At 44.4% G+C, this 17831-nt stretch overlaps 1 protein-coding gene across 7 annotated transcripts in view; it reads right to left on the bottom strand.

Annotated features, from left to right (window-relative positions):
- Positions 1–17831, bottom strand: part of CSMD2 (CUB and Sushi multiple domains 2) — a 664749-nt gene that overhangs the window by 203003 nt on the left and 443915 nt on the right. For all 7 annotated transcript variants that reach the window (XM_054538082.2, XM_054538100.2, XM_054538088.1 and 4 more), the window contains 5 exons: positions 11233–11371; positions 10032–10219; positions 9196–9384; positions 8877–8993; positions 980–1195 (listed from right to left, as the gene is read on the bottom strand). In XM_054538082.2, coding sequence (XP_054394057.1) covers positions 980–1195; positions 8877–8993; positions 9196–9384; positions 10032–10219; positions 11233–11371 — 849 coding nt within the window. The remainder of the gene's footprint in view (positions 1–979; positions 1196–8876; positions 8994–9195; positions 9385–10031; positions 10220–11232; positions 11372–17831) is intronic.

Here is a 17831-nt window from a genome sequence, read left to right as displayed (position 1 = left end):
TGCCTGATGAGAAGCCATGTTTCAGCTACGTTGGCACTTGAGGCAGATGGCAAGCATGATCGGGGGCATTTATGGGCCAAAGCCCTGCCTGGGGCCTCTAGTGACAGCATAGAAGTGACTAGTCCCTCTTCTGCAAGGGCTTCTCCCTTCAGGATGCAGTCCTCCAGGACTGTGTGATGAGAAGGAGGGTCTCTCTCATAAGGGTTGAGTCTCACTGGCTGGATATGTCCCATTGGCCAAGTGAATCCAGGGATGTGACAGGTGACTTCTGCATTGGAGGGCTGGCGGGGGACTAAGCTGGGCCACACCCCAGTTCCTAGAAGCTGGATACCTCTTGCCCATTCCAGGAGGAATCCATCTGATACTCCTGGCCGTGGCTGAGAAAGGTGGAGGGAGGTACTCTGGGGTGCTATGGGACAAGAATGGTGAAGGGCTCGGTATGAGAGGAGCCAAGGGTCTTCTTTTCTCCCTGAATGCCAAATAAAAGCACTTTCTTTTCCAAATCCCTAAACACAGAGATAAATATCTATTACTACAAAATTAGCATTGATGAAAAAGATCCCAAATGAGACTAAACCAGTCTAATATGTTAATTTCAAACCTTTTTTTTTCCCATATTGCTGGGGTTGGGAATGTGGAAGTGGAATCAGAAGAAAAATCTCTAATAACTAAGGTAGGAAGGGACTTTTGTGAAGTCCTCTAGTTCATCCAGCTAGGTGGGCCATGTTCAGAGCAAATCCTAAACACCTTCATAGAAGGAGAATCCTCAGTGATCATGCTAACTCCTTCCAAGACCATTATAGGGAAGTTCTTACTTGGGTCTAACCCAAGCATCTTTTACTGAAGCACTGAGGTCAACTTCCCAGGGACTGGAGAGTGGATTAATATCCATCTGCTAGGAAAACCAGAGACTGGCAGCAGAAGGAGAGAGCGAATAGCGCCATGGTCTCTTCCCCTCAGGGACCCTCACACTCTTTACCTGAGAAGGTGATGTTGAATCCTTCATATGACATGGAGAAATCAGAGATGAAGCGGACCTGGGCAGTGAAGTTGCCATAGAGCCCAGCGCTGATGGGAGCTGGCAGCCGAGATCCAGTCAGCTGCCTCAGGGGCTGGGTGAAGCTGCCGTTCTCAGTGATGAGGAGGTAGTCGTGGCCACTTTCCAGGTGGAAGGTGTGGAAAGTAAAGAACACACCTGCCAAGAGACCAGAGGGTCAGGTTGGTGATGGCGAGATGGCTGGAGCACCTCAGCTGCAAGACAGGATCTACACAAACATTTCCAGTTTGCAAATGTCTATCTGTGTGTATGACTACAAGCATGCACTGATAAACCATACAGGTGAATCTGAATGAAGGAACTTGAACATACAAGTGCCCAAAGATTCACTCAGGGAGAAGAACGCCTTTTTATAGTTGTCAAAATTTAAAAGAGAGATTTATGGCTTGACCTATGAGAATGCTTTAGAGACATTCATTAATTCATTCAACAAGCATTTGTGTATTTGTTGAGTCTTTACTATGGGCTAGGATCCAGGGTTAGGTGCAAGAGGATATACCAGACATTAAACGAATAGCTGCAATACAGAGTGCTGAGTGCTGGAATGAATGTAGACAGCATGCCATAGGGGCTGGAACAGAAAGCAGTTGACAGCAGGAAGAGGCGGGTGGAGGATGGCTTCACCAAGGAGTAAACATTTGACATGGATCTTAAAAGGATGCACAGGAATTAACCAGGTAAGGGAAGAAAGAGTGTCCCAGGCAGGAGACCCATATGTGTAAAGGGACTGTCGATTCCAGGTTTGTTGAGCAGCAGCTTGGTGTGGCTACTCCTGGAATTGAAGCTGGATAGGTAGACGGGGGCCAGACCCAATATTTTTCTGGAGGCAATGAGAAGCCATCCTATCCAGAGTGGACCAGATCTCAGTTTTAGCAAGATGTTGGTGGCTGTAAGGAGGATGAAGTGGAGGGAGAGCAGGGAGGGAGATCAGTTATATTGGTGGCTGCTCTGCACTGGGAGAGGATGGGGCCTGGCAGAAGGAGCAAGAGCAGGAGATGGCCATGAGCCCTCAGGGGTCGGGGTAGGGTAGCCAAGACAGCAGGCACTTAATGCAAATGAGAAATGACATGACATCCGGTAGCATGTCCACCTGAAGGATGGTGATGTCTTCTGTTACCTGGGGAAGGGCATGCAGGAGGGAGGTGTGGGTTGTAGAAGAGTAATGGACTTAGCCTTTTCTGCGTGCAAGCAGTGAGATCAGTGGGCCACTGGAAGGACAGATTTGGAAGTTCAGGATTAAAGGGGGACTACAGAGGTAGATTTGAGTCACCAGCAAATAGTTGATATCTGAAGCCACAAGCATGGAGAAGAGGGCTAGGGGAGAAGAGGGCAGAGTGAGAATCAGAGAAGGGGTGATTGGAAGCATGGGCAGAAGTGACAGGGAGTAGGAGACCAGGCGAAGGTGGAGCGATGGGGGAGATGGTCAAAGAGCAATCAGAGAGCTGGAAAGAGGGAGGAGGGAGCTCCAGTAAGGGGGAAGGTGAAGAGCATAAAATAAAATCAAAATAATGATATTCATTAACTTTTAATGAATATTTGCTGTTCTAACTGCTTTTACTTGCACTATAGTCAGCCCCTCTCCCTTGGAAGGCAGACAGAAAAACTCATTTCATTCTGCCAGGAACACTGTGGTGTAGGTACACTATTATCATCTCCAATTTACATCCAAGGAAACAGAGGCACAAAGAGATGAAGTCATCTGTCCAAGGTCGCCCAGCTAGTATGTGGTAGAGCTAGGATCTGAACTAAGGCAATCCGACTGCAGAGGCCGTGCTCTCAGCTACTCCAGGGTGCGGCCTCTCAGGCTACAGAAAGAGAGCAGGTAGTAAGAATAGCCAGGTAGGGTAAGAGATCAGGTAGTGAGGGAAGTTATAGAGCAGCATGGTCTTAACACCCAAAGCAATTCTAGAACTTGTCCAGATGGCGGTTGTGTTTGGTGGGCATGCGTGTAAGTGCATGGCCATGCACATGGGCCATGCCCCATGTTGGAGCTTGAATCCAGATTTGATGTGACAGATGCACACACAAATACTTAACTTGAATGAACCATGCAGAATCACACCAAGTGAGTATCCTATTGGGACTATGTGTTGTGTATGGTGCCAGGACAGGAACATGTTAGACTAGGACCCACCTGCTACTCCAAGTGTGATCCTACTTTCTACTCAAAGTATGGTCCATGAATCAGCAGTGTGGTCAGCACTGGGGGACTTACTAGAATTGCAGAATCTTTGGCCTCTACTGAAGACCTACTGAATCAGAATCTGCATGCTCTTCAGATCCCAAATGATTTATATGCACTTAAAATTTGAGAAATACTTCTCTAGATAATTGCTGCTACATTTTTTATAAATGATGGTTGGAGCCAAGCCTCTAATGCTAAAGCATTTTAAAGGTTTTTATATCCTTTCCTCTCTGTTGATAGAGGCTGGTGATCCTGGAGGATTTGGGCTTCTATAGGTAGAGGTGGAGGAGACAGAACCCAACAGAAGTGATGGGACCAAAGATGCAGCTTGTAAATACCCCGTTCCCAGGCAACTGAGAAGCATCAAGGCCTAAGCACCTACCAAGTGCCAGGCCTTGTGCTAAGCACTGAGAAAGATCTCCCAGTTTAGCAGAGAAGACAGACACATCACTGCTAATGAGAATCCAGAGTGGGGCACAGAGGAAGAGTGGGGAACTATGCCTCAAGGGTTGGAAAGGCTTCATGGGGGTCAAGATCCTTGATGTGAAAAGGCTTGTGGGTGCATGTGCCCATGTGCATGCTATACTCCTGACACATAAACATGTCTGCAAATGAGAAAACTGTTCTCAGTCTATACAGCTTAGGAAATATACACCCTTTCCCTCCTACCTAGGACATGGAGTTGGGTGGAGAGTGGGTGAGACCCAGTCACAGGTGGAAACAAGTTGATTAAGCACCACGCTTTGCACTCTATTCTAGCATGCAAATAGAGCCCTTCCAAAGGGCTTTATAACAGAATCCAAAGGATTCTATTAGAATCCCATTTGGCTGGGATTCTAAGGATGAGCAAACATCTGAGCTGAAACCTCTGGGTTTCCCAGCTGTGCTGACTGCTTGGGGCTTTTTGGGCCATTGTGTGAAAATGAAGACATTGTTGCAGAAATAGAGAGGCCCCATGTTGGAGTTTGAATCCAGATTTGATGTGACAGATGCACACACAAATACTTCACTTGAATGAACCATGCAGAATCGTACCAATGACATCAATACCACATAGGAGCGGAAAGAACAGGGCAGTGGGAAAGGCATGGACTTGGGGGTAAGACACATCTGCATCAAAAGCCCATTTACCTGCTCAAAGGTCTTGGCTAAGGTTGCTTAACACCTCAAGTTCCAGGTTCTTCAACTGTAATATGTAGGCGATAATATCGCCTGTAAGAGTACAGGTGACATTTACCCCCTAAGTGAGTCATAACTGGGAAAGCATATGCAAAGCACACAGCACAGTGGCTGGCACACAGTAGGGGTGCAAAAGAAGGCATTCCCTTTGCTCAACTCATCTAACTCCCGGACAGCCTCATGGGTTAAAAGGTGTCAGCTCTGGGGTCTCAGCAAGGGCACATTCTCAGGACTCCTGAATTGGCTGTTCCCTTGGGCTGGGCAGGTGGCAAGTTGAACTATTTCAAATTTTACAGAGTTTTGAGTTTCCTGAGCCATACTGCTGCCTCTTAGGGAGCAATCACAGACAGCAGCTTAATAGGTCTGTTAACCCGAGATACTCTTATAAACAGAGAACGAAGAATGCCCTCTGGAGAAGGGCCTGGGCTCAGTTCAATTCGATTCATATCACCAAATGCTTCTTGAGTTCCTTATGTGCCGGGCATAGAGCCAGAGGCCAAGGAAACTACAGGAAACAAGACAGACCTATCTCTCACAGAGCTCCTAGTCTGTCAGGGAGACTGATGATGAAAATGCAAGTTCTCTACAGTGGAGTAAAGTCTGAAGTCGTGGAGGTATAGAATGCATGCTATGGGAGCCCAGGGGAGAAGAGCCCAACCTAGATTCAGAGCTGGGGAGAGGGGGTAAGGGAAGGCTCATTAGAGGAAGGGGGTTCAGAAGGATGAAGTGCTGGCCAGGCAAGGGCGATGGTAGAGATTCCCATTCCCTTTGCTTGGTGAGACGAAGTGTTCCAGAGAGAACACTGTACAAATGTGCAAAGCTCTAGAGGAGAAGGGAAGTCTGGCAAGTTCTAGAAACTGAAGGAAGTTTTGTGTAGATAGAACTTAGTTTAGAGGGCTCAGAATGAGGCTGAGAAAAGTAAGGACTATGAGGCTGTGCCAGCTATTTTATTTTATTTTATTTCTTATTTTTTGAGATGAAGTTTTGCTCTTGTTGCCCAGGCTGGAGTGCAATGGCATGATCTCGGCTCACCGCAACCTCCGCTTCCTGGGTTTAAGCAATTCTGCCTCAGCCTCCTGAGTAGCTGGGATTACAGGCATGTGCCACCTCTGCCAAATAATTTTTTTGGTATTTTTAGTAGAGACAGGGTTTCTCCATGTTGGTCAGGCTGGCCTCGAACTCCCAACCTCAGGTGATCTGCCCGCCTTGACACCCAAAGTGCTGGGATTACAGGCATGAGTCACCGTGCCTGGCCTAGCGATTTTATAATTTGGGGATCTATGCTAAGAATTAGGTGATGCCTTTAAGTGGTTCTAAGGAAGAAGTGATCTGGTCATTCAGCCATGATTTCTTGTTGATTCTCTGCTGAGCACCTTTCAACATGGCTACGTCCTGCTCATCTTTGAAGACCAGCTGAAGTCTCAACTCCAGGACACCTCCCTAAGCCCTGGGCTGGGCTTAGAATGTTTTCACTCCTCTGTCTGCTCTATCACACATTGGTTATGCTACACTGAGATCTTGGTTTAGGCTGTCTACTACCACTAAAGCATAAACTTCCTGAAGGCAGGTACTGGCAGAGTGGCTTGTTCAGCTGTTTTCCTAGCAATTTGGGTAGTGCAAGTATCAAATAAGCATTTGTTAAATAGTTGGTGAGCTTGATTGACTTCCAGGAAAAAACACACACATAGAAACTCATAGAAAAATGTACAACTTTGTAATCACAGATGCCCAGACACAGAGAAAAACATAATGACAGAGGTTGTTTCTCTAGGGATCGTTAGGGGCTGCTTTTCTTTCCAATGGTCTCCTCTGACCAGGCTTGGTAGAAACAGCTCTGAAGGATGAACAAGGACACTGTCCCAGCCCTCCCCTCCTTAGGAACAATGTTGTGGGAAGAAGGGGACAATCCTGGGCCTCACCCTGACTGCCTGGCTAGTCTTGCCTTGACGCAGTAAGCTCCAGGCCATCCTAGCCCTGGCTAGGGCAGGCCTAGTAAACGCCAAGTAACACACTTAAGTACATGTGGTGGGACTACAAATGACTTTTCTTTCAAATCTTCTTTGTTATACAAATAGTATATTTTAGATGTAATGTGTTTACTGCTCAAAATTAGAAAAAAGCCAAAAGATGAAAATAAGAGACAACATCTTGGGGTATATTTTTTTCAGGCTGTTTTCTATGCAAACAAGGATGTCTTTTAAACTAAATATATTCTTCTGGCAAACTTATTTTTTTTACTTAACAAAGTATTGCAACCACCCCTGTAGGTCTTTAAATATTCTTTCATGTTATTCCTTTTAGTAGCTGCCTAGTATTTTATTCTATGGCCATACCCTATGTTTATTTAACATTTCCTTATTGATGGACATTTTAATAGTTCTTAATTTTTCAGTATAATACATAATGTCTTAGGCGAAATCTTTGCAGCTAAATCTTGATGTAGAGTTTTACTTATTTTCTTCAGATAAATTCCAGTAAGTGGAATTGCTAGATGCAAAGGCAGGTACAGTTGTCCCTCTGTATCTGCAGGGGATTCGTTCCAGGACCACCCTTGGATACCAACATCTGCAGATTCCTAAGTCTCTTACAATATATTTTTGAACTTTTGATTCACATCACCAGTCACCCTCTGGAATGCCTGAACCATTTCACACAATGTCAGCAGTCAATAGTATGCAAGTGTCCACATTATCCCCTAGACGGTTACAATTTTCTTTGATGACTTAAAAAGGGAAATGGTATTTCCCTTTTAAAATTACACTTGTTTCATTATTAATGAGGTCGATGATTTTCCATTTGTATTTCCTCTGTTACAAAGTGTTACTTTATAGCTTTGCTCATTTTGTGGGCTGGTTTGGCTAGGCATATGTCTCTTAAAAATTTTAAAGAACTCTTTGTGTGTCTGGTTGCTAATCCTTAGTCAATCATATGTTGCGAGTTTTTTTTTTCTATTTAGTATTTGACTTTAAATTTTTATGGAGCTTTTTTTTTTTTTTTAAACCTAAATCCTTTCAAAGTTTTTTTTAAATTGAATCTAGCAGTCTTTGCCTTTATGGATTCTACCTTTGTTGTTACTCTTTAAAGTACATGCCCACCTGAGGTTAGAGATTCATGTTCCTCTAGTGCTGGAGTTTATGTGATTAAATGCTCGAGAATGCTTGAGGTATAGATGTATTTTTTTTCTTTTGTTCCAATGGTTCAACCCACTGTTTTAACACCATTTATTACATAATCCATTCTTTCTTCAATGGATCTGAAATGACACTTTACTTATATACTAAAGTCTGTCTCTTTCTCACACGTACACAGGCATGTGTGTGCACACATGGAGGGATCTATTTCCGGACAATTATTCTCCACGTCTTATTTGTATGTCCACTCTTGTACTCATAACACATTGTTAACGTTAATTTAGCCCATAACGGCATTTTAATATCCGGAAGGATTAATCTTCCTTTAAAATTAGTTTTTTGGCTCTTCTGCATGTTAATTCTTCTAGATCAGAGGTTCTTAATTAAAAGCATGCATCAAAATTACTGGCAAAGTGTTCTGAAAACATAGATGCCTGGTTTCCTCCGCCAACGTAGAAAATCAAAACCTCTAGCCTTGGGCCTAAGCATTAGCGTATTTGCCAAACTGCAAGAACCATGACTCTGGATGAACTTGGCAACAAGCTTCTGAGGCTAGAAGCCAAATCTGCCTGGTTACTGCTGATGCCCAGCCCCAGTGTCAGCCACATGGGTGGCACTGAATACATATTTGTTGAGAAGAGAGTATTAATATATTAATTAACATTTATTTATAACCAGCACTTTTACTTTGAACTTGGACTCCCAAAGGTCACTCACATTAGGGGAGCTGAGGCAGCAGTGCAGGCTGGTGACCCATATGAAAGATGGCATCAGGGGAGGAGCAGAGTTATGCAAGAAGGGGATTGCTGTGTTCAGTATCTGAAGGGTGAATGTGAGGAAGAGGGAGCAGGTGTATCTGATGCTCCTCCAGGATGCAATACAAGAAAAACATTTTCAGAGACACTAATAGACTATTAGAAGAAAGCATCTGTGCAAAAATGATAGTACGTGCCCATTTGTTGAACGGGTTGGTGGCCTCCCCACATCAGGCATGTTTAGGCAGAGGGTGAGCTGAGCTGGTGTGTTGCCATCTTGCGGGGAGTGATTTAGAGAAGGTTCCTGTACTGAGTAAGATTAGATAGCTGGTAACCTCTAAGATCTCTTCCAGCAGGGAGATTTTAGAATCTCAACAATACTTATTGAACAAGTTCTACCATTCAAAGAGATGAGAAGACTCTGGAAGTTTTCTTGTTGGTGAGAAAAGTTCAGACGAAGCCCAGAGGTCACTGTCTAGGGAGATCCCCATTGAGGTCAACTTGACCTGAGGAACTTGGGTCCCTGACCTCGTCACATCCCAATGCCTGCTATGGGCCGAAACACTCACCCTTGCCATGAGATGTTTCGATAATCCAGGTGCAGTTCAAGTTGTTGGGGTAGAAGTCAGGGAACCCTGGTGACAAGATGGTCCCACTGGAGCCTTGAATGAAGCCACCACAGAGAGCTATAGAAGGAGTGAAGAGGGCAGTGAAAGACCAGAGGGCCTCAGGGAGCACCCCTGTCATCCTCCTGGGACCCCATCCCCCATCTCTCGAAAGCCCAACCCTCGCTGATGGGGTGAGGGAGTCAGTGGCCTTTTGAGCACCTGTGTTTCTGTGGCAGGAGAGGAGTCTGCTACTTTAGCGCCCCCTCATGGTGTGCCTCACCTTCACAACTGGGCAGGGCCCGGCTCCACTGGAAGTTGGGCTCACACTCCAGAGGCTCCCCGTCACTTAATGTGTAGCCCGAGTCACAGCTGAAGGTCACTAGCGCGCCCACGTAGAAGTCGTTCCCATGACGCTGTCCATTTACTGGGATTCCTGGATCCAGACAGTGGTCTGACTGCAGTGTTATAGCTGAAAGAGAGAGGCCACAGCTGGGACAGACAGCTCACTGTCACCACAGAGGGACCCCAGTTGACTCCAAAGAGGAAGAAGAGAGCCCTGGTTTATTAAAGGCGGAAGTTGCCAATTACTGACTCATGAAATGTGGCCATCAGAATTTGCTGAGAGTGGCTTAGGTGCTATGCTAAGGCTTAGGAGTAAGAAAATGACCTTGTCCTCATGGTGCTCACAGCCCCAGCTTTCTATACTGGTCTACAGAGAACTGAAGTGACAATGATCCTTTAAATCGAGGGGACGAATGTGGAAGGTGATGAGGAAAGGCAAGTGCGGGTGCGAGATGCCATCTCGGGTTAACTTCACGGTCAGTCAAATGTTCTGATCCCAGAGTGCCCAGCGTGGCAGCACCCAATCACCTGCCATGAGGTCTGCACGCAAGGGCCTGGCGGGAAGGTCGTGAACAACTAACTCTAAGCTCCCATGACCTGAGGGATGCTGAGAGCAACAGAGTACCTTCCCCAGGGCCTTCTGAAGGGCACAGCCTAGCCAAGAACACCATGGGGATGGGGCCAAGCAGGGGCCTGTGGTGGAGCACAGTCCTGAGGCCTTTGACCCACTTGGCTGACCTTGTCATCCCTTTTCCTGAGCCCACTGAGACTCACTCTCATAGCGGAGCTGGAAGCCGATGTCTGAGTGACTCTTGTCGGTAGAGAAGAGGAGGTAGAGGTAGTTGCTGGTGCTGATGAGGAACTGGGGAACCTGGGTCCCGTGGTAAACCCCGATCAAGGGCGCTGAGTAAGTCCGCCCATCACGTACTTCCAGGGTGTCATAGTTGACCTCGGTTTTGAATCTACCAAATGACAGAAATGAAGCCTTCTTGAGAAATCCAAGCTTATTAATTTGCAAATGACAAAAGCCCTGCCTGACCCAGGGCTTCCGAATAACCAGATTTTGGCAGGCTGGGATCTTTTAATATAATTTGCACACATTCACTAGCGATGCAGAAGGACCTTCTCCACTCTATTTAACCCCTCCTCCTCCTTCCATGGTCGGAAGCTGCTCTCATCCTTTCTGTGGCCTGATCCGTGAGCCAACTTAAGACCTAAAGGCACAATGACTAGCCTCATGGAGGTCAGAACATTCTAGGCCAAGGGTCAGCACACTAAAGCCTCAGGGCCAGATCTGGTCTATAGCCTGGAGAGCTAAGGATGGTTTTTACATTTGTAAAGAGATCTTAAAAAAAAAAAAAAAAAAAGGCAAAGCAGAACATGCATCAGAGATATGCAAGTAGGCAAGTGGCCCACAAAGCCTAAAATATTTACCATCTGGCTCTTCACACAAAAGTTTGCAGACTGCTATTCCAGGCCAGGAACACTTTGTCCGGAAGAAGTTTGTTTTCACATTTAGGTGGCTACGTTCTCCACCCAAGGTGCATAGCCAGGGTGGGAGCTAGAAGTGGGGCACATGAGCAGGATTTGGGGCAGAGGTGGGGGGCTGTCTTCCCACGCTGGACATTTCCAGGAGAATGCTCGTCAGATGCCAGTGTCATGCTTTAACATCTGATGGTGTCTATCTGCCCACTCCCCCTCCTTGGGGGCTGGGGAGGGGGGAGCTCTAACATCCCAAATGGTACCCAAGCCTTCTCTTCACCCCTCCTGCCATAGTCCCCTAAACAGCACAAACCAAGCCCAAGGGCAGAGCCAGTGAGGTCTGCCCCACCCAGGGCAATCTGGTCCAGTGTTCTCCAACCTTGCTGACATTTCAGCGTTGGCACTGGTCCCCTATCCACCCTGTATTCCCTCCCACACGGCTCTGTAAAAATCTCCCCCTTGCCCTCTCCCCCAAGGCTGTGGTCACAAGTACCTGTCGAAGGTGATTTTGATGGGGTAGCCTGGCTGGGCCTCAATCACCCAGGCACAGCTCAAGGCATCCTTGTAGAAGCCAGGCCAGCCCGGAGACAGGATGGTGCCGCTGGGTGAAGTCAGGTGACCACCGCAGGGAGCTGGGGGGACAGAAGGAAGAGAGGCAGCTTTCTTCAGGGACAAATGAGTAAACAAACAGAAAATCTCTCTATAAAATGTGTCAGGCAACAAGTATAGTTTTTGTTTTTATGGAAAATTACATAAACTATAAACTGTGAGTTTTGTCTACTGGGACCTTTATGGGTAGGTCCAGTTATATCACGTGGAGTGTTATTAAAGGCCAGAGGGGAGAAATGAAAAGAATCCTTTAAGCAAAGTCCCTTTGTCATTCTAGAAGGGCTGAAGTACAACTAATATTTGGGCCACACTGTGTTTTTCCTTTGTTCCTCACTCAACTGTCAGGCCTGAGGCAGGGGCATAGACCCAGCCAACCTCCTCACATCTGGCCCTGGAGAAGGTCAGAACCCCAGGACCCTACAACTCAGATGTCCAGCTCAGGGCACCGGTACTCCCTGCTTCACTGTAAACTCCAGGAGGGCATGGGATGTGTTAATTGTGTTATACAACTTGGTATCCCCAGTATTTAGCATGGTGCTTGGCACGCAGTTGTTCCTCAAGGATTGCTGGTTGGATGAATAAATGAGTTAATGACAGGATGAATGAATACAGTCCAAGGCAGGGAACTCCACAGGACACTGGGAGGTCTAGGCACAGCTGCTGGCTGTCTCTGGTCTTGCAAAGTCTGTTATTTATGCCTCTGTCAACGTGTCCCATCCTGGGCATCCCCATTCTCAGCTGCCTCTTTCCCACCACCCCTGTCTCTTCCTGCAACCAGACCCTCAGCCCCTAAGGTAGTCATTAGAGCTATTCCTCTTTCAAGGGCACATGGTTGGACTTCATTGCCCACCCCTTTTGAAGTTATGAAAGGTCATGTGACTGCTGTTACCAATAAAATGAGAGCAGAAGTGCTGTACATCATGTCTCTGTGGAAACTTTATAAGCCTGTGTGTGATCTGCATAGTTTCCTTTTCCTGCCTCGGTAATTGTGGAAGCAAGTGTCAAGAGGGAAGTCTCATCAATCTGGGCCCCTAAGTGACTCTAAGGAGCAGACATCCCTGATGACCCATGTTAAATATGTAGCTTCAGTGGTCTGTGTGAGATATAAGCTCCTGATTTTTAAGCCACTGGGATTTGGAGGTTGTAAGTTAACACCGTGTAGCCTAGCCCACTCAGACTAGCACACCTCCCCAAGGCTGATGATGAGGATGATGATGACATCCACTACTACTGCTTCTGCCACTGCCATCACCACTGCCATTGACTTGGGGTTGACTCCACCTCAGTCAGGCACTGAGCTTACATACGTAATCAAGTTCACTGTTTGCAAAACAAAATCCCCTGTGAGGTTGGTGCTATTATTACCTCCTAGGAAAGCTGAGGCTTATGGAGGTTGAGTAACTAGCCTTGGGTTAGCAAATTGCAGAGCTTGGATTCAGACCTAGGCAAGACAGCGTAAATCCAGAGATCTTAAGCTAAGCCGCCTCCCATGTCAAAGGAACCTCTGCTCCTTTGTACTCCCTTACTATGGAGCTATCAGATGCCAAAAATTCCCTGAACAAGACTGGGGAGGAATAAAGAGCTGCATAGCACTTCTCTCTCTGTAAAGTTTTGTAGATTTCTCCAGGTAATCAGTTTCATAAAAGATAGTCTAATATACCCACTCCTCTTTTTTTTAATGCTATAACCTTCAAGAATTATCTAAAATAGTTGTCAAGTATTCTTAACAGAAACTTATATCAGGAAGTTTAATTAACAAAGAAGATTATAATAAGGTTAGTAGTCATCAACTCTTACTGATGACTTACTATGCTAATTGCTACACATCTCATTTAAATGCATACATTTATGAAGTTATTATCCCTATTTTATAGAGAAGAAAACTAAGGCCGAGTAGGTTAAGAGACTAGATCAAGGACACAGAGCTAATGAAATTAGAGCTGAGATTGAATCTCAAGACTTCTGTCTCTAAATCCCCCTGTGACACATAATAGTGCTACAACCACAGCCAACAGTAATAAGCTCATGTGTACCGATAACTTACTACGTGTCAGGGCTTAATGTGGATTATCCTTGTGACAACGGCAACACTAAATGGCACATACTATTATTATCCTCATTTTATAGGCGGGGATCATTACCCCATTTTCAATAAATTGAGGCTTAGAGAAACTAAATAATTACATAGAGCTATATCAAACATTGGGAGAGTAAATTGTATATGTGTATTGTCACTTCCTGGGTAACCCCAGTTTTCAAAACCCATCCATCCATCTCCCTGCAACTACTAATGCTTTCTTCTATTTCCCTGGTGGACACGTGAGACCTTGGAGGTGGGGAGGGGCGTGCCTATTGCTACATCCCATTGTTACAATACAGGTTTGCATCTCAGCAGTGAGGAGGGACTCTTTCTTGGCTCCATCTCAGCACAGGCCCAGCCTCTCTGGTTGTTGGACTGTGATCCCCCATTTACTTCCTGGGGAGCTATAGATCACGCAGTCTCCATTGCCTGTCTAGGCCACTCTCCACTCAGTGCATACACGTCAACGAAACCCCATCTACAATCTCCAGAGAGGGAAATTCAATCCCTTCCTTTGGCGGTCACCACTTTGTTTTCTTTCTCTGCTGTGTTGCTTCATTAGTTTGGCTAGTTAATCTCTTCCTGTGCTCCTATGATTGTCCAGTGACCTCTCTATTCATTCTGTCCTTCAGTTTCTCTGTTGTTCATCTTCATATTGCAGAGTGGTAGTTGCCTGGCAGGGATTTGGAGGGGAGGATTCTTAAATGCAATGTCTCTTTCACATTTGAAAAGATGATCAACGTCACTCTTAAAAATAAAAATGCATATTAAAAGGACAGTGAAATATTATTTCTCATCCATCAGATAGGCAAAATTCAAAGTTTAATGACACATGAGGCCGTGAGAAACCAAGGATTCTAGGACCTTGCTGGTGAAGGTGCAATATAGTACAACTGCTGTACAGAGGAATTTGGTAATATCCAACAAAATGCATATGCATTTACTCTCTGACCCAGCAATTCTATTTCTAGAACTCTCCCAAAGATACACTGGCAAAAATATGAAATGACATATATGCACAAGGTTATGCAAGGTAGCACTATTTGTGATAGCAAATGTATGGAAATGGCCCAAATGTTCAGTGGTAGAGATCTAACTGAATAAACTAGGATAATCAACAAAATGGACTATTTATGCAGCTAGAAAACAAGAACGAGGGATATTCTATATAATGTCATGGAGTGGTTCCCAGACTATGTTGTTAAGTGAATAAAAGCACGGTAGAGAATAGTGGGCACAGTATGATTCTCTTTATCTAAGAAAGGGGTAGGGGCATACACACATATTCACTCATATTAACAATCAATGAAAGGATAAACCAAAAACTAAAAAGATTATTCACAGAAGGATGGAGGGAACAGGGTAGAGAAGATAGGGATAGAAGCTAGGCTTTCTCAGAATATACCTTTTTTATATATTTAACTTTGGAACTATGTAAATATTTTAAATAATTAAAATGAAAGATTAAGCAAATCAATAAACTGATAAGCAATTTCTAAAAACTCAGAAGCAGAGTGAAATAAATGAATGCAATGCTAGATTAGTTGGTGGCATAAACCCACATGAAGAAACTAGTAAAAGAGATTTTAAAACACAGTAATTTGATAGCCTACCTTAGTAGGATACAAAAAGAAATGAAAAAAAAAGCCCTTAAACTATTCTCAGTAATTATTATATTGTTGGTAGTTATTGGTATTACTACTTTGCGACTCTTAGGCATGTCCTATGAATTGGGGAATTATATTAATGGTGTTGGGAACTGGGATTTTCAGCAAGAGTGAAAGGAGATATGGATATGATATTAAAGAAGTTAAGTAAAAAAGAAAAAGTGTTTTTACATTGGAAATGAAATAAACCCATGATGAATTTTCTTTTAAAAACTATTTCCTAGCTGTGTTCATTGAGAAGGCTTAGAAACAGGAACCAAGTCAATAATAAAAAGTACTCCTAGTGCCCAAATTTTAAATATCAGTTTCCACTAAAAGGAACAAGGGCTTCTAGGAGAAATAACTGATTCTAGGTCAGAGACAGAAAAGATGATGTTAGGCCAACTTCAAAAGGCTCCCACTAGCCAATGACACAATTTGAGCATTAATTAGAACAAACTGCAGTGGATTTAAATACATAAAATATATTTGGATTGTAATGATATTTAAAAATATCCAACTTTGGAAGGTGTTAGGGAATCAACTCATTAATACAAAAACTGGTAAATACAAATAATTATTTCCTTGCTTTTCCTTTACAAACTATATCTCAGAGTAACCAAATAGTTGATGAGGACAAGTTTTCTTTAAGTATAGCATTTCAGCTTATGAAAAAATAAATTATAGCACGTTACCATTCTGCAATTCCTAGGCTATGATCATTAATGGTTCCTAATGACCCCAAAAGAGAGATACCCAAATATCATATGATTCTGTTGGAGACATTGCCTACAAGATACTCTCACTAAAAGAATGGAAGCTCAATCTAATTAAGTTTCTAGATCTTACTGCCAATTAAAGGGAACATAAAAGAGAGACAATCATGTTAAACAACCTCCCAGGGAAGCAAATGGCAAAATTCCGAATGCAGGAGACTCCTCACTCTGAATAATTCTCATTTATCTCCGGATAAATGACCCGACTTCGGCAACAACAAAAAAATCTCAAGGGGGTGGGGAGTAGACACCTATAGATTAGAAAAGACTTGAGACATATCAGCCAATTATAATGTATGAAGCTAACAAGGATACTGACTTAAAAATACTATCAAAGAACGTATTAGCCAATCATGGAAATTTGATTACATTGAGTAATTGTTTTTAATTTTTTAAAATGATAGCAACGTGGTCATGTTTTAAAGAGTTAGTTTTATCTGTTGGAGACATATTACTAAAATGTTATAGATGAAGTGTGATGACTGAAATTTGCTGCGAAATAATCCCAGAACCAGCAGGGTGGTTGTGGGTGAATGGGTGGGGGTATAAATGAAAACAAAATAGGCCATGAGTTTATAATTGTTGAGGTTGACTGATAGGTACATGGGGGTTCATTATACTATTCTCTCTGTTTTGGTATAGGTTTGAAATTTTTCATTTAAACAAGGTGAAGGCAAAAACAGGGAAACACACACACACAAAGAAAAGGAGGAAAAAGAAGGAAGGATCCTCCCTTGAACAGGGAGAAGAGCTCAGCAATAAGACAAAAGAGGGACGCTGTGCCTGTCCCAGCACCTGGTACTCACTAGATGCTCAATATTTGTTGAAGGAATGAAATACTGGTTGATAGGCAGGGATACTGGGTGTTATGGATGGAATTGTGTCCTCCCAAAATGTAGAGGTTGAAACCCTAGCCACCTATGTGACTGCATTTGGAGAGAGAGCCTTTCAGGAGGTAAATAACGTTAAATGAGGTCATGAGGATAGAGCCCTAGTCCAGTAGGACTGGTGTCCTCATTATAAGAGGAAGACACCAGGGGTGCATGTGCACAGGAAAACAGGCCATGTGAGAACACAGAGAGGAAGTGGGCATCTGCAAGCCAAGGAGAGATGCTTCAGGAGAAACCAACCCTGCCAGTACCTTGATCTTGAACTTCCAGCTTTCAGACCTGTGAGAAAATAAATTTATGTTGTTTAAGGCACCCAGTCTGTGGCACTGTGTTATGGCAGCCCAGGCTGACTGATACACTGAGCTTCTGACGAGGGGTTGCTGTCCCCTGTGAGGGATGAGCCACTTCTCCTGACCCTGATGCTAAAGTTGTGCAAGGCAAAGAGGAATAGGGAATGGTGAGAGAATAGAATACAAAGAACAAATACTCATTGAGCATTGAGCTCTACAACACGCCAGGCTCTGACCTTCATGTATGCTTTTACTTCCCCTGTGTGTTAGTCTTCACAGCCACCTATAAGGCGGGCACAGACATTAGCCTCATTTCATAGCTGAGGGAACATACTTGAGGTACAAAGAGCTTAGGTGACTGGCCAGGAACACACACTAGGAAGTCGCAGGGTCAGAATTTAAACCTGGGCAGTCCAGCTCCAGAGCCTGCATTTTTAACCACTCTGGGTGGACGTGGGAATGCCCAGCTCAACCACTGCTTCTGTAATGGGAGGTAGGCTGCTGCTAAAGGGGTTTTGTTGACTAGTTGTCCAGTATGAGTGACCAGAAGTAGTGGAAGTCCATTCCTCTGACCAGAGTGACTCTGGAGTTACTCAGCCCTGCAGCTGAAGTGTGGCCTCCTACTCTCTAGCTCTGCCTCCCCACTACCCACCTGTGCCCTTTACCACCTGTCTTCCACTGTTTTGTGGTAGAATACAAGCAGAATGAACTTGGACTCAGACCTCACTTGGAGGTTAAAAGTGATGATTCTGGAATCAGAATATCTGGATTTGAACCTTGACTCTCTCATTCACTTAGTTG

This window comes from Pongo abelii, chromosome 1 (assembly GCF_028885655.2).
Source record: "Pongo abelii isolate AG06213 chromosome 1, NHGRI_mPonAbe1-v2.0_pri, whole genome shotgun sequence".
NCBI lineage: Eukaryota > Metazoa > Chordata > Mammalia > Primates > Hominidae > Pongo > Pongo abelii.
Note: the sequence above shows the minus strand (reverse complement) of the source record. Positions and strands in the feature narration are given on the sequence as shown.